This window comes from Myiozetetes cayanensis, unplaced genomic scaffold, assembly GCF_022539395.1.
Source record: "Myiozetetes cayanensis isolate MyiCay16 unplaced genomic scaffold, myiCay2020 scf18, whole genome shotgun sequence".
In the NCBI taxonomy this organism is placed as follows: Eukaryota; Metazoa; Chordata; class Aves; order Passeriformes; family Tyrannidae; genus Myiozetetes; species Myiozetetes cayanensis.
The window spans coordinates 15,350,792-15,376,295 of NW_026087389.1; the positions used below are offsets into that span (position 1 = coordinate 15,350,792).

The 25,504-nt window shown below is 43.9% G+C and overlaps 3 protein-coding genes across 5 annotated transcripts; 1 reads left to right on the forward strand and 2 right to left on the reverse strand.

Annotated features, from left to right (window-relative positions):
* Positions 1–159: 159 nt before the first annotated feature.
* Positions 160–7,897, reverse strand: GLT8D1 (glycosyltransferase 8 domain containing 1). Of its 2 annotated transcripts, none has more exons than XM_050312688.1 (10): positions 7,761–7,897; positions 5,194–5,250; positions 4,991–5,089; positions 4,362–4,578; positions 3,605–3,722; positions 3,002–3,086; positions 2,666–2,778; positions 1,962–2,128; positions 1,685–1,797; positions 160–1,055 (listed from the first exon to the last, which is right to left on the reverse strand). In XM_050312688.1, the coding sequence occupies exons 2-10, from the start codon at positions 5,207–5,209 to the stop codon at positions 865–867; spliced, it is 1,119 nt and encodes a 372-aa protein (XP_050168645.1). In that variant the 5' UTR covers positions 5,210–5,250; positions 7,761–7,897; the 3' UTR covers positions 160–864. The 2 variants fall into 2 exon arrangements, with proteins under 2 accessions (XP_050168645.1, XP_050168644.1); XM_050312687.1 differs by lacking the exon at positions 7,761–7,897 and adding an exon at positions 7,289–7,437.
* SPCS1 (signal peptidase complex subunit 1) lies at positions 7,461–10,128 on the forward strand. The gene is made up of 4 exons (XM_050312689.1): positions 7,461–7,619; positions 8,580–8,639; positions 8,959–9,045; positions 9,947–10,128. Exons 1-4 carry the CDS (start codon positions 7,584–7,586, stop codon positions 10,067–10,069), a joined length of 306 nt encoding a protein of 101 aa, XP_050168646.1. The 5' UTR covers positions 7,461–7,583; the 3' UTR covers positions 10,070–10,128.
* Positions 10,129–10,977: 849 nt separating this feature from the next.
* On the reverse strand, positions 10,978–24,697 carry NEK4 (NIMA related kinase 4). 2 transcript variants are annotated; one of them, XM_050312684.1, is made up of 16 exons: positions 24,536–24,697; positions 21,433–21,699; positions 20,644–20,841; positions 19,678–19,785; positions 19,022–19,176; positions 18,285–18,426; positions 17,070–17,495; positions 16,594–16,647; positions 16,234–16,374; positions 15,329–15,460; positions 14,875–14,938; positions 14,369–14,475; positions 13,546–13,634; positions 12,702–12,907; positions 12,443–12,576; positions 10,978–12,032 (listed from the first exon to the last, which is right to left on the reverse strand). In XM_050312684.1, the coding sequence occupies exons 1-16, from the start codon at positions 24,626–24,628 to the stop codon at positions 11,940–11,942; spliced, it is 2,409 nt and encodes an 802-aa protein (XP_050168641.1). In that variant the 5' UTR covers positions 24,629–24,697; the 3' UTR covers positions 10,978–11,939. The 2 variants fall into 2 exon arrangements, with proteins under 2 accessions (XP_050168641.1, XP_050168642.1); XM_050312685.1 differs by lacking the exon at positions 16,234–16,374.
* Positions 24,698–25,504: the final 807 nt, after the last annotated feature.

Genomic DNA, 25,504 nt, shown 5'->3' on the forward strand with positions numbered 1-25,504 from the left:
TCTAACCTCTATTAAAAGGAACAGTTGGCACAACAGCTGCTGGGATAAACCAGCTAATAATAACTACTACTCAAACTTCACAGTACAGCTCTAAAAAAAACAATCCAAAAGGACTTACTGTAGCATGGGTGATGGGCAGCCATTTACCCGAGCCTTGAGTCAACATGTTACAGTCAGCTTTATTTTTGAACAAGGTTTCATCCACCACTTTACAAAAAATGGTTTAGTGTTCACGGGCAGTTAAAACCACTTTGCATAGCGAAATAATACTTGAAGAATTCATCTTTTTCATAAAAAGTTCAGTTTTGTAGAGTTCTGCAAGAAAGACTTACACAGAAATGGTTGGGAGATTTCATGCATGAAAGGGTTGTTGAGGGAACTATTTCACAGAATAACAAACCAAACCAAACAACAAAAACCAAACCCAGAACCCAAGCAACTCTCAATTACAGTACATTGATGTGCAAGATTTGCGTGGTGCAAGCACCAAATGAATTTCTATCTTGTTCTTAGAAACGTCGTTTCTGTAACTGACAAAATGATCCTCTGCTAAAAGACTTGTAGTAAAGAGCAGAAGGACACGACTGAAATGATCTAAACAAAGTGCCTGTTTGTGGAGATCCTCCCTTGCTTTCTGTAGTGCTGCTGGAGCAGCATCTTCTGTCACACAGGTGACACGAGCCTGCTTTGGACCTGTGCATTGCAGAACTGCAGCTGAATGAGTGCATCACCTTGTGCTCCAGAAGGCAAGGATGGCTCTGTACTACAAGTTGGCTAAAGCAAAAAAAAAATAAAAAAAATAAAAATGTTCTGCTTGGCTCCAGAAGTTTCCTGAGAAAGCACCATCAGTTATTGACATTGACTCTACTTGGCTTCATAGGCTTCCGAGTGTCTGCGGAGCGGGCTGAACTTGCCCGTGGGGTCAGGGACATACCACTTCTCCCAGACCTCAGCATAGGAAGCTGTTCTTCCCCAAGGTTTGAAATGTCCATTCCAGTGGAGCAGCTTGGCAGCTTTCACAAACTGAGGAGAGTACCTTTTCCCAGCACTAGACCCTGTTATTGAAAAAGCAGCGTCAGTGCCTGAAATGAAGGCAGCGGGAACACCAACATGCAAAATGTTAACTTCAGAACAAAGGATTTAACAAAGGAAATCTTGTCATTTATGGAGAAAGGAGGGGACATGGGAGGCAGACATAAGGGCTAAGTGAAAACAAATCAGGTGCAACTGAATGCCACTTTAATCTCTCTTAGTGTCTATTTTAATACACTGCCTTAACTTTCAAGTTCCTGACAACCCCCTTAACACTCAGATGTGTTCAGCAGCCTCGCTACTGTTCATCAGAAACAAAACCTAAAGCTTTCCCAGCACTGGGGTTTCATCAGTAACAGAACAGACATAAATGTCTGTTCTTCTCAACAGTCTTGGAAAAAAACACCTCAAATCACTTCAGATACAATATATATGTGGAAAATTACAAGTATTTTGTGAATAAATTTTGGAAAAAGACCATGAAGGCTCAGGCCCACAAGCCCCAAGAAGATAAGCAAAGCTGTGTTTCTTAAAGAACAAGAGACAGAATAGGGGAATAAGAGATGCATTTGCTGCCTCATCGACCAAGTGTCCAACTACAGGCCTGGAAAACCACCCTGGGGGAGCAGCATCACAGATGTTTCACACGTACCGAGATGTCGGACGTTCCACATGGGATCAATACTGGAATGTTGCTTGTAGAACACAATCAGCAGTGGAGGTGTTGTGATGCTGCCAGCCAGAGTCTTACTGTAAAGTTCCTCTCTGGAAGAGAAGATGAAGAGAAGCTGGGAAAGGATGCTGGTTGACTTTTCACTTGCAGCAGCGTGACAGGAACCCCCAAAGACACACACAGCCCTTCATCCAACAAATGCCACCAGCACAGCCCCAGCCCTGACCTGCTGCCACCCCAGCTTGGGGGTACCTACACGACATTAAGTGCCATCCACTTCTCCAGCTGTTTGGTGATGTTCTGTAATCTCCACTCTGTCAGATTGGCCACGAACACTCCTGGGTTGAAGGAGCAGGTGTTGGCTTTCATGGCCAGCTTTCGGATGGTTTCTTTTTTGTAGTCTAGAAAGCCAATGTAATTATACTGGGGGGAAAGGACAGAGCAGAAATTAGCTCAAAAAATATGGTGAAACTCCTATTTAAAGAAAAATTCCGCACAACTCGCAACAAGACAGGCATAAAGTGAAGTTGTTGAAGTAAACAGTCCTTCCTTTAAAATAATAAGAAGAAAGCTTAAGAGCTTTTTTAAGCTATTTTAGAGGTATGATTGTATACACTACATATTTTAAGGAATGCTGCATGGTCTTAAGACTACCATATTATTAATATGATACCAGTCTCAGAAAAAGCACTTTTTATCCATTCACAAATGAAAAATTCTCCTTCTGATGTTCTAACACCTCTTGCTGTTCCATGCTAGAAATTGCCCTCATTGTAAAGCACAGCAAAAATTCAAACTGCTTTTACTGTGCCTAAACAGAAACTGCAGGTGCTATCTGTAACAAAAACATCTGTATGAATTGGTTTGGGTAGGGACAGTCACACCTTTAGGTCCCTTTAGAACATTCCAAAATGCCTGGGATCTGTGGTATTGTTCCCACTGGATGAGAACAAAACTAACCTGATTCCCTGCTCCACGGACAGCAACTTTGCTAGTGGTTGAGTCACAATCATCTGAAAACGCAGCTGCATGGCCAGGTTTCAATGGAGTGTTGTAAAGGTCAAGAATATCATCTGGAAAATGGAAGGAAGCACAGAAAAATCAAAAGCAATCCTGATTAAGTGCCGAGTTACTCTTTGTTCGGGGCATTGCTACAGCAGGTGAAACCATTCAGTTTAACCCAGCTCATTCATATTTACAAAGTTCTGACATCTTTCCTCGAAGTGTTTGGGCTCTGTGAGAGATGGGATGCTGCCCTCAGCACGAGGCCAGTGGCAGCTGACAAAGGTGCCATACCTTGCACTATCACATCATCATCCACATAGATCACCTTCTCGGCATGGGGTACCAAACTGGGCAAGTAGAATCTTGCAAAGGTTAACTGTGAGAACAAGAAAGCAAGAGAAGTGAAGAATCAAATGAAAAAATGTCCAAATAAATGTGACACTGACTGATTCTTCTGGCACTAATGTCCAAGACAACTCACATAAAGGAAATAAAATAGGCAGCAATATCCTACAAGTCATTTAAAATAAGCAGGTTCCATCAATTCCTGGTTTCCTGTGAATTTATGTATTGATAAACTAACTTTAAAATTTGTCTGTATTAGAATTTCTTATTTCTCCACATATATCTGCAGTATCTCCAAGGTATTGGCACGTTTGACATGCAGTGTCTCACTGTAGCAGCAAACAGTGATACTAAGCATGCATATGCAGACATTCAAATGCATCTCTTATTAGATGGAAATTTGTTTTTACTGATATTTAGGCCTTTTATTATAAAAGATTCTTTCTATGCTAATAGATGTGGTTTTGATCTCTAGTTCTGTTAAAAGCCAACATCAAAATATGTTGCTATTAACTAATAATTGCAAAAAGTAATTAACAGCATCCTCACTGGTTTGAAGGTGTCTGCCTTTTGGGGATCCACTTGTACTTTCCCTTCTAAGACACGAGGGTCAAAATCCAGAATTCGGTATCTCATGTTTTTCAGAGCAGTGCCACTTAGCCACAGCCTGCAAACAGGGAAAGGCACAGATCTTGTTAATGACACAAAAATCAAATGAAAAGCAAGAGGTCTGACTGCAGTGACCCAGATCCTGCTGTGCCCCCTCACTTCCCTACCCACAAACACGTGTGTGGGACGTCACCCGTGGCTGAGGCCAGCGGTGTCCGTGTGGCTGCAGGGCCATGCCCACTGCTCACCTGGGGCACGGGAGAAGTGGGAGGCTCTGATTTGTGAGACATACACAGTCCTGTTATCACAGCTCCTTCCCAAAAAACATCAGCGTGGACAGAGGTGGGTGGGGAAAAATAAAAGGGTCAGAGAACAATCTAGGAAAATGGAGAAACCTGACTGACAGTATTTGAATTGCTTGATGAAATGTGTAAGTAACATCAACAACCCTTCCACCAACGAACTCCAAGCCCACTGGTTGGATACAATCCCACTAGAAAAGATGGCTCTTTTCCATCCTAAAACTTTTCCAGAGGGAATAGCTGCAGGACTCCCCAGAGCAGCCTTGCCAAAAAGCTGCAGTAGGCAGCAGCAGGTAGGACTGCAGGTCAGGAGAGCAGCTCCAGGGAAAGGCAGCTCTCTCCTCAGAGATACTGGAGTTTACAGAGTTGAGGGAATCCAGTGAAAAGGTCGTTACCTCAAGTGATCCACTGTATCATTCAAAGTAACAATGTGGAAAACCACGTTGGATCTGGTGTGATGGTAAATGCTATTCATGGCTGCAATTGCACCCCCAAGCCTCTCATCTGACGCTGCAATGACCACAGAAATCTCCTTATCATTCCTCTCATCTATCAGCCTCTGGGGAGCTGCAGGAATGAAGTCTATAGGCTGAAGTCCTAAGGGACTCGAATCTGTGGAGTACAAATGGCATCACATACTTGTTTTTATTATTACACGTTATTGTTACCACACCAGAATTCCCAACACCTTCAGTTATTTCTGCTCTGCAAGCACTTGGATGTCTCAGCAGGATCACAACCTGCCAGCATCAAACACTAAAAACAGAGCCACCTGCTTTTGAGAATCTGAGATGTTAATGAATAGAGCATCACAGCAATAGAATACACATATTTAGCCACACATATTCACACACAGCACAAGGAGCTAAAGTAAGGCTGTGCTACAGTGGGTCCCTTTTTTATATGTCTAGAACCTCACTGACTTCCCCCTCCCATTTACCTAAACCACTCTCTGGCATGTGCTTTCCCCCTAATCTTAGAAAGAACAGTATTTTTTTCAAAATTAAAATAAAACCCAACGTACCTGATAACTCCCGTTTCAGGAAGTCACTGAGGCTCAGGAAGTTATGATGAAGAACTAGCAAAAATATTACAACAGCCACAATAAGGATGGAAATGTTCACTGAAAATTTGCAAGAAAAAAGTTCGTTAGGATAAGCAGAGAAAAAGAAACTCAGACACAAAAGATACTTTAAAAAAATTAGACACACACACATATACACATACCTTTCCTTAATGTCATTTTTCTATTATTTTATTTATGAGCATAAGGTTCCTGAAAACCTGCAAGAAAAAAACACAGCAGTCACTTCCTACTTCCAGTGTATGCCTACACAAGACATTGCCATCACCAGGAGTGTCAAAACAGTTTCTGAATGCAGTGAATGTGTCCTTCTCTAAAAAAAAGATAAAGCTATGCCACGTTTTAATAACTGTGGTACCTCAGTATCATACACAGCTACAGCCCTAGAATGGCTTGGGTTGAAAGGGACATTAAAGCTCATCTCATTCCAACCCCCTGCCATGGGCAGGGACACCTCCCACTATTCCAGGCTGCTCCAAGCCCTGCCTAACCTGACCTGGACACTTCCAGGGATGGGGCAGCCACAGCTTCTCTGGGCAACCTGTGCCAGGGCCTCAGCATCCTCAGAGTAAAGAATTCCTTCCCAATATTCCATCTAACCCTGCCCTCTGCTTTTAAAGCCATTCTCCTTTGTTCTGTCACTCCACACCCCTGTCCCAAGCCCCTCTCCAGCTCTCCTGGAGCCCCTTTAGGCACTGTCCTGAGAGCAAAGGTGCTCCAGCCCTCAGAGCATCTTTGTGACCTTACTCTGGACCTGCTCCAACAGGTCCACATCCTTCTTATGTTGGGGACTCTCCCCGCTTACAATGACTTACCTAAAGAAGAACTTGGACATAAAAAGGAGACATACAGATCTATGTATGACAGGAAAAAAAAAAAGTCACTTTCTTCAGTGACAGAAAAAAAAATACCGAATTCCTTCCACCAGGCAAAATTACCTGAAAAGATCTGGAAAATTATGTGGGATTTGTTTGTTGTTGAAACAATTTATTTAACTATCTGAACTGGAAGCATCTAAACAATAAGATAAATATTATACATTTCTTTTCACGCTTAACCAACAGCAAGATTTTGGCAGGACACAGGTCAAATAGCACTTTCCAAACCATGGAAGTCTCTACATAGGATATAACAGAATATCAGCTAAAGTGTTGTCACACCAAAAAACAAAACACAAAAGTGGGCAAGAGGGTATTACCATCATGTTATAGAAGAGGGTAAAACCACAACACTGATGCAATTCTGGTAAGAAATTCAAACACACTTGTTTGTATTTAAGGGTAAAGGTGACTGTGAAATCAGAACAAGAGCTGTGTATCCTCGAGTGTGAAGGATCTCTCAAATAACACATAGAAAGCACCGTAACAACATGCAAAATTCCAGAAACGGTGACAGACTCGCAAAATCTCCCTATTAAAGCACCGCAGGCTGCGCTGTGGCCGTTCCGTGTGTCAGACCCAACCACCTTCTGTCCGCTGCTGCATTTCTGCCCCAGGGCAGATGCATTTTCGGAGCACAACAAAGCCCAGGCGAGAGCCCTGTTCTCCAGCAGCACCGCACCGCTGGCACGGGCGGGACACGGGGCTCTGCTTACACAGCACAACGCCACGGCTCGCCGGGGAACAGAGCTCTTCGCGATTCCCAGCGCACAGACACAGCCTGTGCCTCTGAGCAGCGGCTGAGGGAGCCGGGGGGGCTCAGCCTGGAGAGGAGGCGGCTCAGGGGAGACCTCATCACTCTCTACAACCCCCTGACAGGAGGCGGTAGCCGGGTGGGGATCGGGCTCTTCTCCCAGGCAACCAGCGGTAGGACAAGAGGGCTCGGTCTTGAGCTGCGCTAGGGGAGGTTTAGATTGGACATCAGGAAAAAGTTCTTTACAGAGAGTGACCGGGCACTGAAATGGGCTGCCCAGGGAGGTCGCGGAGTCACCGTCCCTGGAGGTGTGTAAGAAGAGTCTGGACACGGCTCTCAGTGCCACGATTTAGTAGACGAGGCGGTGTCAGGCCAAAGGTTGGACTCGGTGATCTCAGAGGAAACCCCGGCTGATTCTGTGACTCTGACACGCGGCACAGCCGGGGCTGGAGGCACCGACACAGCCCCCGGTAAAACACAGCCCGCGCGGGGCCCACGCTGCCCGCCCCCGCCGCTCCCCTCCCTCACGGGCCGCCCGCCCGCGCCGCCACCGCGGCACCCCCAGAGCGGGGGCTGAGCCCGCCTCGGCCCCCAGCGCTGCCGCACCTGCCGGGGAAGCGCCTCCGCCGCGGGCCCGCGGGGCCGAGCCGCCAGAGCCGAGGAGACGCGCCCGAGCGGGAGCGGGGACGGCACCGGGATGGGGAGCGGGCGCGGAGCAGCCCGCGGCAGCGGCGCTGAGCGAGGCGGGAGGCGGCACCGGGAGCGGCGGGGCGGGGCGGCCGGGTGAGTTTCCGGCCAGCTCAGCAGCCGCCTTCCGCCGCCGCCGCGCCGAGCCGGGCACCGCGGGCTGCAGCGCCCTGACCAGCAGCAGCGGGGAGGAGGCCGCGGAGGCGCCGCCGCCATGCTGAGCGTGTTCCGCTCCATCCCCACGCAGATGGTGGGTCGGGCCCGCCGGGCCGCGGCACGGGGGACCGCACCGGGGAGGGGGCTGTCCCCTGCGGGCTTGGGTGTCCCCCTGCATCCCCCGCGAAGGGTGGGGTGTCCCCTGCATTCCCCCCCCTTCCCGCGGGATGGGTACCTGTGTACGAGGCGCGTGGGAGTGCAGGGTGAATCCCGTATAATTCCGGTTTACGAGCTGGGAAGTGGAGTTTTAACATGCTGTAATGCAGAGCTGTGCAGGGGACATCCCTCCGTGCTTTCCCGCCTCGGCTATAGACAGAAGGCAGCGTGTGTTTCTAAAGTCATGCAAACAAAGAGTAGTTGGGGTTGGAAGGAACCTCTGGACCTCATCCAGTCCAACCCCTCGGCCCAGGCAGGGGCACCTGGGGCAGGTGACCCAGGAGCGCATCCAGGTGGGTTTGGAATGTCTCCAGAGAGGGACACTCCACACCCTCCCTAGGCAGCCTGTTCCAGGGCTCTGCCACCCTCACTGGAAAGAAGTTCTTCCTGGTGTTGAGGTGGAACTTGTGTTTTAGTTTGTGTCTGTTACTCCTCATCCTGTCTCTGGGCACCATCCTCTTGGCACCCGCCTTGGAGGCTTTAATCTCATTTATGAGATCCCCCCTCGAAGTGCCACCCCCACCGTATCCCCGCAGGCACACACTGGGCTGTGGTGTTACAGCTTTTTCTTAGTGATGATAAGCTGACTACAATGGCATTTTGAACTGGCATTACTTACCTTGAACAGGCAGCACTTGCTTCTGTTTCCAGGTGGGGTGGTCAAGCCTGCAGGGGAGGTGTTCCCAGACACTGTAAGAAAAGTAATTCCAGTCTGGTTTGAAAATTGAACAAAAGAGCTGAGAAGCCGTGGTCAGGCTGAGTGTGGGCTCTAACCTGAAGGACTTTAAGGGGCAGGTTTGTGTTTGAATAACTGACCAAAAAGTGTCTCTTTCCACAGGACTACAAGGGCCAAAAATTAGCAGAACAGATTTTTCAAGGAATCATTCTTTTCTCTGCAGTAAGTATACCAGAACTGTGGGTGAGAACATCAAAGGACTATTTTGTTTTCTGATTTTACAAACAATTTTTTTTTTTATTATTTGGGGTCACTAAAATCTTTAGACAAAATCAGAGGGGCTGCCATGCATTAAAACTTTACATCTCCCCATGTTTTACTTATATTATTGGCCTGCAATTTTGAAAAGAAGGTTAAAAAGATAGAGGAACTCTGCTTTTGAAAAACCTGTATTCTTCTACTTCCCCCAATTTAATCATGGCATGGGAAATGTTTTTCTTCATTTAGAGTTTGATTTTTTTTTAATATACTTTTTTCCCAGGTAATTGGTTTCATCTATGGATACATCACTGAACAGTTTGGATGGACTGTCTACATAGTTATGGCTGGATTTGCTTTATCATGTTTGGTAAGAATTTTTTTTTTCCCCAAACCAGAAAATACATGCACTATTTAACATGGAATAACTGTTAAATTAAGGGGCTGTCAGCACAGACTAATGTTTGCTATATAATTCAGATTGTTAAAATGCATTTCTACTTCCTTTGATCTGCAGTGCCTTTTCTGAAATGCTAGCAGGATTTCAGAGAACACTGCAATTAAATACGGGGTTGGAGTTTATTTTTGCTTCAGTTAAATGTTACTCTTAAGTCCAGCTGACAGCACTGGTAATAAAAAGGACAGTGAGGCTTCCTTTTCAGTAGGATCTTGTCACAATAATTTTGCAGCTGGCCTGTGCTGCCCCAGGAGAGAGGCAAGAAGGCAGAGTATGGAATTAGAGGAGTAATTCCTTATTCATACACATGAGGTGTCCCATTCCAATTGGGGCACACCAAATCCAGTTTTACACCTGGTTCCTATGCCTTTCAAGAGTTCAGATACAACAGGATTTGACCAATGACTACTTAACTCACACACACACACTACTGTTTTGAAAAGCCACTATACTTCTCTGGCTTCATCATCCGTCTACTCCTTACTTACTTGAGCATCCCTGAGTTGCTCTGGCCAGAGTTACTGATCCATGATGCCAGGCACAGGGAGGGTCTCATAGCAGTGTTGGGATGCTGGTGTCACCTCAGGAGTCCCTTTTCCTTTAGAGTGGGTACTGTCCTCGTCCTTGCAATGACCTGGGGTCCTTTAGCCACATACTTCAGTATAAACTGTAAATATATGTGCCTTTATAGCATGAAATTGCGTGAGTCTTCTTTGATAGAACAGTTAAGGATTAAGGTTTTCCTAACAAGCTGTAAATTGAGATGCCAAAGAGCTGCTCTGTACATGCTGTGACCCCATCCCTTGTCTCCCAGCTGACGCTCCCTCCGTGGCCCATGTACCGCCGCAACCCCCTCAAGTGGCTGCCTGTGCAGGAGTCGGGCACAGAAGAGAAGAAATCGGCAGACAGAAAGCCAAAGAGACACGCTAAAAGCTAAAAATTACGGGTCTTCACGCTGTTACTTCGATTTGTTCAATGAATTTCCACTGGGACATACTTCTTGGCTTAGTGTTTGGTTTTTTAATTAGAGCTTTGTATCCTGCCATGAGCACAGCAAGCCCCGCAGAGAGCGTGAAGGCTCTGACACTGGAGCTTCAGGGAAGTCCCTGGGAGCACAGGGATGGGCAAAGGGTAAAGCAAATACCTGCTGAAATTCTTCTGTGCTGTATTCATCTCTGAGGCACCTGTAAGAGATTGCTTACACGGGTAGTTAACATATCAGACTGGGTTTAGACAAATTTGCTCCATGTCCTTCCTGTAGCTTTCAGTTACTGGATGTTTTTCTCCCCTCCACATTAGCTGGTCCCCCTTCTTTGGCAGAACACATCACGATTATGATTCTATGTGTCTAAACACTGTACAGTAATTTAGGTAACTTACTTTTTTTCTAGTTAATACTTCAGTTTCCAGCACAAGTTGTACTGGCTTTTTTAACATCTTAGCAGCAGAAACTTAAATAACTTTAGAAGGCTACTGGAGGTCATCTCACTCAAGTATTTTAGTAAAAAGGAACACAGTGAATCAAATCAAGTCCAGTTAAGCTACTGTTATAGCATAAAAGATAATACAAACCTGGACTTACAGTGAAATATTTCTAACCATGTGTAAAACAAGCTTGTAACAAGTACTGTGATATGGTACATACCCCACAGCTCTGAAAATCACTAAGAACTGCAAACTGTCCTGGGATAGGAGACTGAAGAATGGCATTTTTTGTTTAAAATAAATTTTCCTGGGAAGAGAAAGTAACGTTTGGACTCTGCAAAACACAATAGCTCTTGAAACATTGTAACCTGAGCATCTAGTGTATGAGAGGCCATAAGATCCATAGGTACGGCCTTTTTTTTTTTTTTACTATTGACTCATGTCTGTAACCTCCCTCACAGGTGCTGGAGGTCCCAATATTTCAGCTACAGGCAGGAAGAGAGACAGGTTGTTCATTTAGAATTTTATTTTACAAATTCAGTTTATTTGACTTCTTTATCCTTAAAAAAAGAACATGTGCTTTTTCTGTAGGGATGGTACAACAATGCCTGGGGGGGTGTAGTGAGACAGTTGGGATGCAAAGAGGGGGGGAAAAGCTAAGACATCTATTTCTGTAAGTGATTCTGGTCTTGGGCACTTTCATTCCTGAAAGGAATTAATATTTGTAAGGCAAAGGGATTTCTCCAGCTGGGACCATGGTAACTATGGCTGCATTCCTTTCAAACATTTCCAGACTGACTTTATCCAGTTACCAAATGCTTTCCCCCACCTTGGCAACTACCTCAGCAACAAAACACAAAAGCAAAGTCTCTCCTTAAAAGCAGTACAGCCACCCCCTTCAGCACTTGGGCTTGGCAATTTCCAGCATTTTGGTTCTACAAAAATTAATAATTCTTTCTCTTGCTAAGTTTTCACAACTCTCTGATGCACTATCACACCAGCACCTTGGCAGAGATTTTGTTACTCTATTTACGTGACCATCCCAAAAACCTTTTGCTATGAGAAATTCAAACCAAAACATAATTTTTTTGACACTCTTTAGTATACAAAACTTGGTACCCATCCCTATGTGCATCTATGAAAAGCAACATTTTAAAGTTTCATTAAGAGAATAAAAACTAAACTAACGGTTTCTTTTCTGAGAAAGTGATAGCCTGGTTCACAGTTTAACATGAAAAATATTACTACAAACTCTAACGTCTTCTGCAAGTTCACCTCCTTGTTCCAGCAAAGGAGATCGACAGGTAAACGTGCTTTGTAAGCTGGTCCAGTCTGTCATAGGGGCTATAAAAGAGTCCTTTTCTCTAAGGAAAAGATTGTGGTCAGAGCTTCACGTTTTCCTCAAGGAATTTCAGATGGCGAGCCTTGGCGCTGTAACTCCCGTACTTGTCCCCCAGGCGCTCCCGCAGCTGCCGCTGTTCAGAACACACACACACAAAACAGAGCCCACAAAACTTACTGAGTGCACAAAGAGCAGGAACTACCAAAACATTAACAAAAAAATACCCAGGCACTCGACTGAAAGCAGCACGTGAAGCCTGGCAAGCAGATGAGAAGAAAGGAAAATGAAAGTCTTGGTTGTGTGAAGGCAAGAGAGTTCCGAATCCCACCCAACAATTTAAAATACAACTCAGATCTTCACAGGTTACAAATGAAATACTGCATGGGTAAGACAAAAAATTGCAATATACAGGTCCTTGCCTGCCCATGACTACATAAAGACTTTCTGGAATCAAGGTTTACTCTGTATCAATAGGGTAAAGGCCCTGCTCATTTCTCTAGGTTTATGAAGAAATTAAACCATTTTATTATGAAAGACATTCACCTCTCTTTTCACTTCATCGTCATCTTCCATGATTCTGTACACCTCCTCAAGAAGTTTCACTCCCAATCCTTGCACCACATCAGATCTCAGGATTTCAACCATTCTCCTAATCTTGTCAGGAACTGATAACATATCTATTAAAAATAAAATACCATTAAAAATCAGTGCAGTAGTAATTACTTTCAGTAATTTTCATACTCTGCAGAAGATGAATATGGGATGATTGTAATTATTACCACAGAATTCCAGAGCAACAGACCTGAAGGAATCTCTTCAACGTTTAACTCCTCTGATTCATCAGGCAATTTTCCATGCAAAATCAAAGTGTCCCGATATTTTTTATGGAGTTTGAACTCTGGGGCTGGAGTTGAGGCTACACAATACTCAGAGTTCTCCTTAGAGTCCATTTTCAGTGTCCAAGTCATCAGCTGCACCAAGTCATTCATTTCATTCCCATTGCTTTTCCTAGGAGATGTAATTCAGTCATCACTTACGATGCAACTTCCACTCCACACTGCAAGTACTTCCAATAAGATTAGTAAGGTCCTAGTAAGTATTCCATGTTAAATTCCTCCTTGTGGGGCACTTTTATCAACAGCAGCACTGGCAATATTTCTTCTAACAAAGGCTCAGAGCCCTGTCAGCCTGTAGAAATCCACAACCCTACTGGCTGCTGCCAACTCTGGAGCTGCACCTCCAGTAATGCAACAGATTGCAGCTTTTGAAAAGCTGCTTACACTGACTGACAAAATCAGAAATCAATTCAGCCTCATTCACAGTGGAAAGGAGGCACATTGGCACCTTTTAATTAATGCTTTTACTGCATCCTGACAGTGCTGGAATTCTGGTTTCCTGGGAAGCTACAGCTGACAAAAACCAGAGGTAAAAAGTCACATGTCCCAGAAAATTCAGCACTGGAAGTGTACAATCACAGAAAAACAATGAAATGGAATTCTTCTCCTTAATGCACTACATACTTCTTCACTCACTCGCTATGTGGAGATAAAGGGTGAAAGCCATTTTGTTTTCCAGTTCAAGTCAAGGTCTAATATATATATATATATATAGCAGTGAAAACTCTTGCACAGTGTTAAAATACTGACCTGTCCTTGGAATCACCATCAGACTTCTCTGTGGAGCTTGTGGAAGAGCTCAACTCATCATCAGACAGGCAATGGGTTTCTCTCTTTTTCTAAGTGAAGAGGGAATAAATGACAAAAATTTTAATAGCTAAAAATAATTTGGCAATACTTAGCAGTAATTCATACTGTTCTTATGTGGATGAAACACTTTTAACAAGCATATTTTTACACACTCCTCCTGATTATATTTAAGAGGTATAACCTTTGGTTTTAAAAACAAGTTAATACCCAGGGCATTATGAACATACTTTATGAAATGCTGATGTGACTACTGTGACATCTGAATCACAAACCATTGCAAATGCTTCACCAAGTGTCTCTATTTCTTAAATCACGTATTTCTGTCAGTTCTTTGCCACCTATATTAAAATGGCATCACCCTTAGCCCAGCTATTGGTCTTAAAGACACATTTAAAAATATTAAAATACATTTTCATCAGTTCAGTAAGTTAAATTCCTGGGATTTTAACCACTTGGTTGCTAAAGCATCACCAGCATATGCACACACAAGCAGTCTGTACCCTGTAACCCCAGTTTGTGACTGCACACAAGTTTTTGCATTTAGGTGACACTTCTAAGCAAACACAAATAGGTAGAACATGCAAAACACTTCCCATGCAAGTGCTGGGCTGAGACAACTTGAATTTCAGACTCAAATTTCTTCACTATAACTCTTCTGCATTTAACTACAGATTAAAAAAAGAAAAACGTTCAACACCATGAACAAAGCAAAATCAGCAAAATTCATTTAAAAACACTTGAAAGGCAGGTGATCCTGCTTTACCTGAGAAATACTGGGATCTGATGAGGACTGAGCAACTTTAACACAATTTTCCACGTGTGATTTTGCTTCAACTACTGCACCATTTGACGACTGTCTCACCGGAGGCACTGGAAGGATGACATTTTTACAGTATTTACAACTTAGCCACGTGTATTCTGAATTAGTTTCATGCTCATGCAAGAAAAAGTCTATCACCTGGCAGAAGGCAGGCAGGTAGGTATTCTGCTAAGGGAAAACATTGAAGCTTCTGTCTGAAAGGTGACAGAGTTTTGAGTTTCATGTACATTTCCAAGACAAGTTGTCACCACAGAACATAACTGAACATAACTCACTAAGCAGCAGAAAAACGTGGGCATGTTAACAGAAATTTTTATCTAACACAGAACTAGACCCCATGTGCATCTTTCTGAAGATGGCAGTGAAGAACAAACAAGTTATAATTTCTTCACAAAGAAGTTATTAGCCCACTTATACATAAAATGTTAATATGTAAACATAAAAGCTACCAGAGGGAAGCATCTCCCGAGACTGTTTCAGCCTCCTTCGCTCTCTTGCTGACAGGGGCCGCTCCTGCAAAGGAAGTTAATTTGATATTAATTTGCAATCACCATAATGGCTTCTGTTATCTAATCACTGATACAGCAAAGACTCCTTTTCAACTCACACTGGGGAGAGAGAGCTATTACAGCAAACTTCCTGATCATCTAACAAATGCTTAATTATTTAATACAAAATGGCCCAGTGCTGTGAGACCAATCTGCACTCTAGGAAAGGGGCTTCTGAATTCCACCGTTCAGCAAGGCAGCTGCTCATCCTGCACTGAGCAGGTGCTTGGCAGCACTTCCATTAGGTAGGAAGCTACTACACATTTCTTTACTCACTGTGCATACACTCCAAGTGCAAACTGCTCGGAGGGAGTGAGAGACAAAACACCAAGCAGAGCCAGCATCCAGCACTAACCGTTGGAATGGCAGCTTTGGCACCATTTCCAGGCTCGGAGGCTCCAGCACTGGGCTGCTCTGCACACCTCTGGGCTGTCCTGGTGCTCACATCAGAAGGAACTGGCAGAGGTCGAGGAGAAACTGTTCTGAACTTGACAGAGAAGTGAGCAAGAGTTTATATATTGTTTTTATTACAAGATAAGGTACTCTGCAATCTAGACATTCTTGCAGGGTAAAGCCGGATGCCAGAGGTGGTGAATCCTGCACATCTCCCAGCTTCATCCTTCCCTCTCCACATTTCTGCTTGCATCCATTTCCTTTCTCTCCATCCCTACATCTTGTCCCCCTCCTCACAGACAATTTTTCAGCCAATGCCTTCGCAAACACTGTCCCAACCCTCAAACAGGAAAACCTGAGAGAAAAACAGGGTATCAATCATCAATCACCCTCCCCTGTCTCCTTGTGTAGCCAGTGCCTTTCCCCAAAGCAACCTCTCTGCTCAGTGTGGAAGCATTGACAGGAGCCCTGTCCCATGTGCATGCCAAGATTTTCTTCTTACAGTTTGCACAGGGCAGCCAAAACGTGTTTGTTCTAAAGTACTGGAAAGGTCCCACCCACCTCAAGCAGCCTCATCAACAACAGTCAGGAAAGGCACTGACTTGTAGTCACAGAAGTGAGAAGTGCTGATGGAATTTTCTAGGCAAGACTGCAGCACAACAGAGGCAAAACCCATCTGGCCCAGCCACCTCACCCCTGGGAGATCTTCAAATAGGCTGCTTCTAACCCTGAAGTTATACAGGCACACATCAAACAAGAACAGCACTAAAACACCCACCCTTTTTTAAAAACCAGGTCCCACTTTTAAAGAGGAAAAACACAGTAGTCTTAAAGGAAAGAGGAGAGTTATTTTTTGAGTGTCTGCACCTTGTCTGAGCAGCCTTCAGCCAGCTCTCTTCTCTTCTGCTGCTGCTGCTGTGAGAGAGAAGGTTCACTGGCAGAGCTGTGAGGCTCCAAACGGAAGGTTTTTCCCTGAGCATCTCCCGAAGCTCCATGACTGACATCATCCTAATAAGTAAAAGTGTTTTTAAAAAATGTAGGCATGGCATTTCCAGATTTACACACTTTTAAAAAAAAATTTACACAGGCCAAAGACTATTTGGACTGTAAACACCTTAACACAGCATAGGTGCAGCCACAATAAACTCTTATTTGATGGACTGTTAAAAAAAATACCTTCTGTACCAGGATTTCTAAGCTACTAAACCTTCAAGGAAGGACACTTACTTGAATAACAACAGGAACAAAGGGTCCTAGCAGCTCTTCAGTGGAATCCAAGCTCTACAAGAAATAATGATTTCTCATTAGAAAAGTGTCTATGAAAATCTCACTGTAGACCAAAATGGACTGAAAAGACAATCATCACCAATTAGCTCCCCATCCAAATCAGGATAAACTTGAGATTAGCCAGGCCTACTTAGTACATGGAACAAAGAAATTACAAAGCAATTCTAACCCTTCTTTTGAGTTGGAAAAGAAAACTGTTGTTCTCTGGAAAAACAGAATTTCCATCACTCAGATGAAAAGCCCAAAACCACTTCACTGCCTTTGCAGACCTGAAGCCAAGGCTCCTAACTACTTAAGAATCTCAGTAACTGCATCAGCAGCATCCTACTTTCACAGAAAGACATATGCAGCAGCTCTCTGAATTTTAAGAGCTGGCCATCAGTTAAGTCTATTTCAAATAAGCATAAATGCATTACCAGGTCAGTCTGCTTTTGGTCTTTTGATAAAGGCTGCAGGAGTTTCAAAGTGTCATCATTATCTTCTACAGCATTAACAGAGGACAGCTGAGACTCAACTTTTTCAGCTTTAGAAGCTGGTTTTGCTCTTTGCTGTGGTCCATCTTCCTTAACTGGTGGGCTGTGAGATGTTATTTTAGAATTGCCTGGAACATTTGAATACTTTGCTTTATTATCCTCTGGGACACACTCACTGCCACACTTCTCACTTCCACACTTGATCCTTTCACGTGGGAAGATATCAATGTTCACTCCACTAATTGTAGCTATGGAATCTCCCAGGTTGTTCAGATCATTATTGCTCGGTTTTCTTTCCACCTCAACAACTGGTTTCTCTGAGGGACAAACTTTGGTGGCTTTATGCTTGACGTTGCAGTCTTCCTCGTTCTAGAATTAAAAGGAAAACAAAAAAAAATTAATTACTTTTTGGGTATTACACACATATTAAGGAATTCTCTAAGCCCCTGAGGAAAAATCAAGAACATACCAGATACTGCAAGGAAATTATGATCAATCACAGATTAAGAGCCTCACAAAAGTCAAACCCCAGGTCATGAAAGAACAGCTGCCCTCACTTGGCCCTCCCTTCATGGAGGTGCCAACAAGCACCGAGTTTAAGATGTACTGCACCACATACCTTCAGGATTTCCACATTTAAAGCTCAAACCCAGAACAGCAGACTCATTACAGAAAATAAAAAACATGCACAAGATTAACCATTACAAAGGAATTGTTCTGAACGCTGGAAAGAATTTCAACAATAAATAATTTTGGTTGTAACTATAATTTGTTTAAGTATATGATTTTGATTGGAAAAAATGATTGCTACTGGTCTTGAAATATTTGACCCCAAATATTCCATGAGTAATTCACACTGTGACCCACAAATGAGAAACCAGGCATTGCTTAATTAACATCTTAAAGACATCGCAATTATTTTCACTGATCCATAGCTGAGAATTTACTTCCACTCTTGCCTAAACAAAATTCCTTCCTTAATATGAATTTCATGAATTCCTAGGGATCAGATCTATATTCTCACAAATGCTCAAGGCACTTCTTATAAAACTGAGAGTTTTTTCTCTGGAAAAAGCAAGAGGGATTTGGGATTTGTTGGGTCTCATTGTTGTTGTTTTACTGTTTGGTTTTTTTTTAAAGAAAAAAAAAAAGTCTCACAACTTTGTATGTCCTGGCTTGCTCAGAGGACCGGTTTTGGTGTGTAACAGTCCTGCTGTGAGACTCGTTCTTTGCTGAGATGACAGAACAAGGATCTTTAGGTTTAGAATTCACTGTTTTCTTCTGATTTCTAGCTGCTTTCCTGTAAAGAAAATCAAAGTCACTCATTTAATCACCATCAGCAAGTCTAAAGACATTTCTTTAGATTATACTAATTAAAAAAAAAATCCACTTTGCTTTTCACACAAGGAGTATCAGGTCCTGGGCTTTCTCAACAGACTGTGCACAACATGCTCCTTTTCATTTCTAGAAAAGGAGCTTAAAAACACGACTCAGACCCTGCCAGCAACGTGCACTGGTTCTGCAGAGCATCAAGGTCAGTCCTACCTGGGGGCAGTAACACAACTGACTAAACCTGACAGAGAAAAAAAATTATATCTGTGTATATCAAAAGGAACTTGGTTTTGCAACTCCCAGATGATAAATGGCCTCAGAACTTCTGCATTCCTGACCACTGCCCAGTTTTACTCTGCATTTGCAGAAAAAACACCTATTTTCCACTCTAATTCCCTCCTGTTTCCTGGAGAATCCGAAGAAACTCAGGCGTTCATACGCTCTGTAGCCACACATAACAAAACTCATTTCACCCCTCCACAAAAAAACAGGAAAAGTTGTAAAAGAAAGACAGCAGTAACATGAAGATTTTGCACAGAATCACCCAGAGGAAAAGCTCTTACGCCTTTGTGGCCTCCAGAAACAGAGCAATCTGTTGCTTGATATAGGGCTGGCGCAGGACGCTCTTCACGCTGGGTCGTTCCTCGGGTTTTTTACTCAGCATGGTTTGGATTATTGCCACCAGCTGTGGGCTGTAATCCTTGGGCATGGGTGGCAGCTGGGAAAGCAAAAGGGAAACCTGATATTATTTAACTGATATTGTTAATATCAGCAGGTGAAGTTCTGTACATAGGCTTAAAAATTTATATAAATTAAAGCCATAATAATTTCATTGTATGATAAAGCAAGGCAGACACTTAAATAAGCTAATCTTACCTAACGGGAAAATGGCATCCCACGGACAACAATTTAACTTTTTACACAAGGTTTAAACCAGAAGAAAAGTAGAAATTATTCTCAGAACTCTGGGGATTAATCAATATACTAGGTATACAAAGGGGCAACAAAAAACTCTAGCAATACCTACAAATGAGTGACTCCCTTGGCCTCATATTACATCATATACCACCATCAAACAGCCTTACAACATAATGATGGCACAGGTAACAGGCAAAGTATTTTTAATTCCATGCAATATTTCTGATTAAGAAAGAATCTCAAGTTCTAGCCAGAAAAATCAAGCCACATCTAAAAATTTTTTTCCACAGAAAGTGTTTACCTTTCCTTCAATAATTCGATAAACCAAGGAGTTCATGTCTTTAGCATTGAAGGCGTGTTTCAGTGTAGCCATCTCATAAACACAGCAGCCCAGTGCCCAAACATCAGACTGGAAAAAGGCAAAAAAAAAAAAAAAAGCTTTGGGAACTTTTTATTAATTGTAAAAGTTTTATCTCCAGACTCAGTCATCTGCTTTCAAAGAAGCCTTTAATGACATTAAGCTAATTAAGACCAAACCCCATTACAAACTTTTGGCTTTACTCTCTTCTTTTTAATTTTGATCAGCTGAGCTACTTTCTTCCATATGTCACCATTTTTCTTCCCAAAAAGAAGTGTAGAAATTAGCTATTTGTAGCAGGGTTTGCTTGTTTCCTTTCTTAGTACAGTATCAGTCCTAACTGGCAAATGAGAATCTTTTGATTTTCCACTGGAAGAACAGTTTGCCCTCAGCTCTTGCTCACTGCAGACCTCATTTATGGAGTGTGTGGTTTGCAGCAAGAGCTGAGCAGGGAAAATGTTTGCTTTATTCTGTTAGATTTGAAATTCCCAGTAGCACTGCTTATTCCTCTACTTAAAATTTCCTTTTTCTTTTCTTTTTTAACACTGCCCTTGTGTCTAATCCAAACTTCTGAGTATAAAGCTTCCTGTGTGATATTTAATAAACTTAGAATATGCACCTAACACAGACTGATATTTCTGTTCCCATTGCCCTGCTGTGAGAGGTACAGGCAGCCTGCTCATCAAATGGGCTGTGAGAACTTAGCACATGCCACAAATTCCCAAACAATTCCAGAAATAAAGGTGCCTACAAATCTCTCTATTTTTTTGTTTGGTCTTCGGGAACATTAAAAAGAGCTGTAACCAATACAAAATTAAAACCCACAGATAAGATTGCAACGTTCTCAGACAAACACAATGAGGTGCCTCAGAAAACAGAAAATAAAATACAGAAAACATTATACTCTACCTTGTGGTTGTAGGGTTTGTTGGAAAAGAGCTCAGGGCTCATGTAGTAGGGGGTGCCTATCAGAGTGCTGGCCATGTCATACTGGTTTTCCAACACTCTGGCTATTCCCAGGTCACCCACTTTGATTATGTTGGTTCGTGTCAGGAAAATATTTTGAGTTTTAAGATCTCTGTGCAGAATGTGCTTTTCATGTAAATACTGGGGGGAAAAAATCCACATAGAGTTAATTAACTCCTAATTCATTGCTCTACACTGAAAAGTAAAATTTCATTACACAAGTCAAAGAGGGAACACACAAAAGCAGAAGAGAACCATAAATCACTCTCAAAGTCAGAAATGCCTTGATAAAACACTATTAGTGAATTAAAGAGTGAGACAAGATTTAATAGAAAGAATTAATTAGGAGTCTAAATCTACCATTAAAAAAAAAAAACAGCAACAAAAGCACAGAACACAAAACACTTCTGAAATAATCTGCCCCCCCCCTTTTTTTTCTCCTCCAAAAACCACATTTTATAAATTTAACCTAAACTTTCAAACCAGAGAGCATTTCAGACTAGAGTTGCAAACACCTGTGATGGTTTTAGTTAACCCTGGAGATTACCACTGTCTACTGTACTATAGAGGTATAACATAAAATATGACAGAAACTTCTCACTTCAAATATTTGATTTGACTGTAGTGACCCCATGAGCATTTTTCATACACTAATAACCACTGTATTTACATGCCAACCCAGCCAAACAGGAGCTGAATAAATGCAGGTGACAAATTTATACTTTATTTTACCTGCAGTGCCATGGCAATCTGGACAAACCACTCCACCACCTGACTCTCGGGCAGGAGTTTGCCCTTCTGCTCCTTAAGTTTGTGGTAGAGGTCTCCTCCCTCACAGAAGCCCATGACAATGTACAGGTGGCCATCCTGCCCCTGCCAGGACTCCCTGTAGGTGACGATGTTGGGGTGTCTCAGCTGGGACAGCAGCTGTGCCTCCTGCTCTGCCGCCCTCCTCTCACGGCTGGAAGCGTTCCGGAGGTTTAACTTCTTGATGACGTACTGGAAAGCAAATGGCAAAGGTGTATCCCAAGGGATCCAGGTGGCTGTGCAGAAGCCCCAGGGGGTTCCCCAGGTCTCAGGAAATGCAGGATTTGAAACTCCACTCTGTGTTGTAGGTGGAGGCTGCAGTTTGTTCAACAGTTACGCATCGTTTCTACCCTTACACCGTAAAAATGGAACAAGTGTGGCCATTCTATTCCTCTTCCTCTGTACAGGAATTTCCTGTTTTACTTTCTTTTGACCAGTGTTCACATTTATCTTCACCCCCCCCCTTCTCATTTTAAATGTGTGTCTTTTGTTCATCTCTTAAGCCTGAAATACCTGTTTGTGCACCACAGTTACTCTCAAAAAGGGCCACTTCAATAGTTACTTTAAATATATAATAATAATAAGGAAAGTATACACCACATGCAAAAAATTAACAATGATATCTAGGATAAAAATTATCTGAAAGAGACAATAGGTCTCATGCTCATTACTAAATTTCTTTTTTTCTGTATTAAGAATTTTTCAAAGCTACAGGTAAGAGATATTATTTACCTCTCTAATATGTACTATTGTAATTCTAAGGAACTTCAGGTTTTAGCAAAAATACAGATGACACAATAAAATTCACAGCACACTTTTATCACCCACAGCACCAATGCTTAGTTCTGACCTGGCCCCATCCCGATGTAAATTTTGTGGTAATCACTTTAGAGCATCAGCTTTCCACAGAACAAACGTGCCATGGTTACACCTGACCCCCCCTCTTATCTGAGAGCTTTTAAATTTCAGCATTCTCAGCAATTGTTCAGTGTTTGCTGCCCAGGCTGGGCCTAATAATTAGCCCAACAGAATTAATTAGTGCTAAGGAGACACCCCTATATACGAAGGGAACCAATTACCCAGAAAATCCCCAGCACCTCCTGACTCTGTGTTTCAGCAATCTGCTGGATATAACCTGTGATGGTGCAAAGCTTCCAAGAGGAATATCCCAAAACTAATTGTGTACAGCATCATCTAAGTTTAAAATACAATGGAAATGCTGCAACTACTGTGTTGACATGGCAAGTCAACTACAATTCTATCTTTGAGCATGGAAACCGAAAGCTTTTAGCTTTATATCAGCATCTTTTAGATGATACACTACTAGAATGCAAAATGCACGTCTATTAGCCTTATTTTAAACTTGGCATTGATTATATTTGGTTTAATGAGCATGTTCTGCTGGCAAGATTCCCATGAAATCTATTGCAATGCCCTTCTGACTTATTTGATAACGAATTGTGTACAAATTGCATTTTCTTCTGTTTTAAACATTCAGAGCCACTTGACTTTCTCCACAAATAAACAGCATTCCGTTATCAACAAATATGCTTAAATAAGACATAATTTCTTTCACAGAACACAGGGCACTATGCCAGAGCCACAACAAAAAAAAAATGCTGATCATCCTGCTACAGAAGAGAAAGTTTGTAAAAGTTGGCAGAAGACGCAGTAAAACACACCAAATATTTAAGATGAAATAACAAACAGGAAGCAAGGTTCTCACTAATGTTAATGACCAGCAGCACAAAGAAATCCAAGGACCTGTATCCAGGTGAAAGTCACCTCAAAGCACTGTTTACTTTTAGGACACTGGACTATGCACTGTGGTGATGGCCTGGAGGGAATAAGCCCTGCAATCACTACTACCCAATCCACACATCTCACCTCTGGATTCCAGCCAGGGAACTGCCTTTATCCGGGAAGGACACACCCTCTGATCCCTGCTGGGAGCAAACCTTTCCCATCATCTCCAGTAGAATCCCTGCATAAGGCTCATACCCGAGGTTGCTGTGGTACTGCTCTGTGGGTGTTCTCCATCCTCATTTCTCTGCCCTCTCACATTTCCTATCAAACACCTCTGCTTTGGCCAGATAAGACAGATTATTTCAGTTTTCCAACGAAAATCGTTGCACTTAACTCTGACACAACCAAAACCTCCCCAGGCTGTGCCACAGCTGCTACAGCAAACACAGAGCCCGTGTTCCTCCCTCAGAGCTGATGCCAGAGAAAGCCAACACCAGGAGCTGGTTTTTCCACCCGTGCCATCATTTTATCTCCACCACACGTGCACATCTTGAAGACATTACACAACGTGTTCTGGTGCACGCTACGAGCAGGCTGTCACCCAAAGGACTACCCAAAACAGCTTTTCTCCACAAAAGATGGCATTATACATACAAAAAAACCCCATTTTTTTTTAATTTAAATTAAGAATAAAAGTTACTTGGGGGGCTTGGCGGGGCAGTTGAGATTAAAAAGACAAGAGAGGGCGGAAGAGTCTTCTTCTCTTCTTTAACAAAAGTCTTCAGACAAAGGAGGAGAACAGGAACAGCATAGCTGGACCAGCCCAGCTCACCTGGCTGCAGCCACACCCTGACACCAAGTGACAGTCACAGCCTTGTCCCAACACCAGGCGATGGTCAACAGCCCTGCCTTGACTCCAGGCAATGGTCACAGCTACATCCTCACACAGGTGATGGTCAACAGCCCTGCCTTGACTCTAGACGATGGTCACAGCCATAACCTCACACCAGGTGATGGTCAACAGCCCTGCCTTGACTCCAGGCTGGTCACAGCTACATCCTCACACAGGTGATGCTCACAGACACACCCGACACGAGGCCACGTCCCTACTGGTCCCGAGCCTATTGCCAGGGCCACAAGCCAAGGCCAGGCCACATCTGGGTGTCGGTCACAGCCCAAGCAGACCCCGCGGCACCCCCAGCCCAGCCCAGCCCCGGCCATTCCCCTCACGCCGAGCCGCGGCCCCCGCCGTGCCAGCGCCCTGCGAGCCGCCCCTCGCTACCTGCTTGCGGTCCTGGCGGTGCCGCGCCAGGCTCACCTCCCCGTAGCTGCCCTTCCCCACGGCCCCCAGGAAGCAATAGGCAGCCAGGGACATCCTCCTCCCGCCGCCGGGGCCGGGCAGCGCCCGCTGCCATAGAGATGCCCGGGACAGCCACGGCCATGGGGCGCCCGCCGCGCAGCTTTATAGCGCGGGAGCGGCGCCGCGGCGGCCATTTTGGAAGCGGGCGAGGCCGCCATGTTGAGAGCGGGCAGTGAGCCTGAGGGATGCCTGAGGCGGAGGCGAAGGCGTCGAGGCTTTCCCTCTTCTGCGGCCCTAGAAACACAAGTGTCCCCTCACAAACACTGCAGCTCCATGAGATCCATGTGCTGAGCCCCGGGGAAGGCTGGCGACAGCCAGGGCACGGTGACAGCCCAGTGGGCAGCTGTGCAGTAACACCTCACAGCAGGTCCCACCACCTCACCTGCCGTGGGCACAGCTGCCCCTGTCAGCAGCTCACAGAGCCATCCTGTCCCTTTGGGTGGGGCACAGAGTTGGTCAAAAATCATCCAGACGGGTTTAAAAGGAGCTCCTGGACCTGCTCCTGTGTCCCTCACATGGCTGAGCGCCTCAGAACACTCACTGCAGGAAAACCACAAAATAAAATGTTTTATTGTCACTGGGCATTTAACTCCCAGTCCTCAAAGTTGATCAACAGAGATGAACCAGGGAAAAAGTTTAAGAGATAATTGACATTGTCAAAATAACAAATAGAGGAAAAGGGCCAGGCAGCTGCAGGCTGGATGGGCACTGAGGGTGCAAGATGCAAGACCTGGGAGCTTGGACCTGTTTTCAGCCACAAAGATGAACAGGAAGCAATGTGACGGGAAGTTTCTGTACTAGGCAGGACACATCAAATAATGATACCTAAATCGGGTACCTGGGTGATAACACAGGATTACAGGAGTAGTTTTGAAGAGGAGGTTAAATGGG

Coding starts and splice junctions, on each gene's coding strand:
- NEK4 (XM_050312684.1), bottom strand. CDS start 24,628: ATGTCCCTGGCTGCCTATTGCTTCCTGGGGGCCGTGGGGAAGGGCAGC. Junction 19,177..19,677: donor ATCGAATTATTGAAGGAAAG/GTAAACACTTTC, acceptor TTGCTTTCCCAG/CTGCCACCCATGCCCAAGGA. Junction 13,635..14,368: donor CAGATCCCAGTATTTCTCAG/GTAAAGCAGGAT, acceptor CTCTTCACTTAG/AAAAAGAGAGAAACCCATTG.
- GLT8D1 (XM_050312688.1), bottom strand. Junction 4,579..4,990: donor CCTGAAACGGGAGTTATCAG/GTACGTTGGGTT, acceptor TGTACTCCACAG/ATTCGAGTCCCTTAGGACTT. Junction 3,723..4,361: donor GATACAGTGGATCACTTGAG/GTAACGACCTTT, acceptor CCCTGTTTGCAG/GCTGTGGCTAAGTGGCACTG.
- SPCS1 (XM_050312689.1), top strand. CDS start 7,584: ATGCTGAGCGTGTTCCGCTCCATCCCCACGCAGATG. Junction 7,620..8,579: donor GCTCCATCCCCACGCAGATG/GTGGGTCGGGCC, acceptor CTCTTTCCACAG/GACTACAAGGGCCAAAAATT. Junction 9,046..9,946: donor GATTTGCTTTATCATGTTTG/GTAAGAATTTTT, acceptor CTTGTCTCCCAG/CTGACGCTCCCTCCGTGGCC.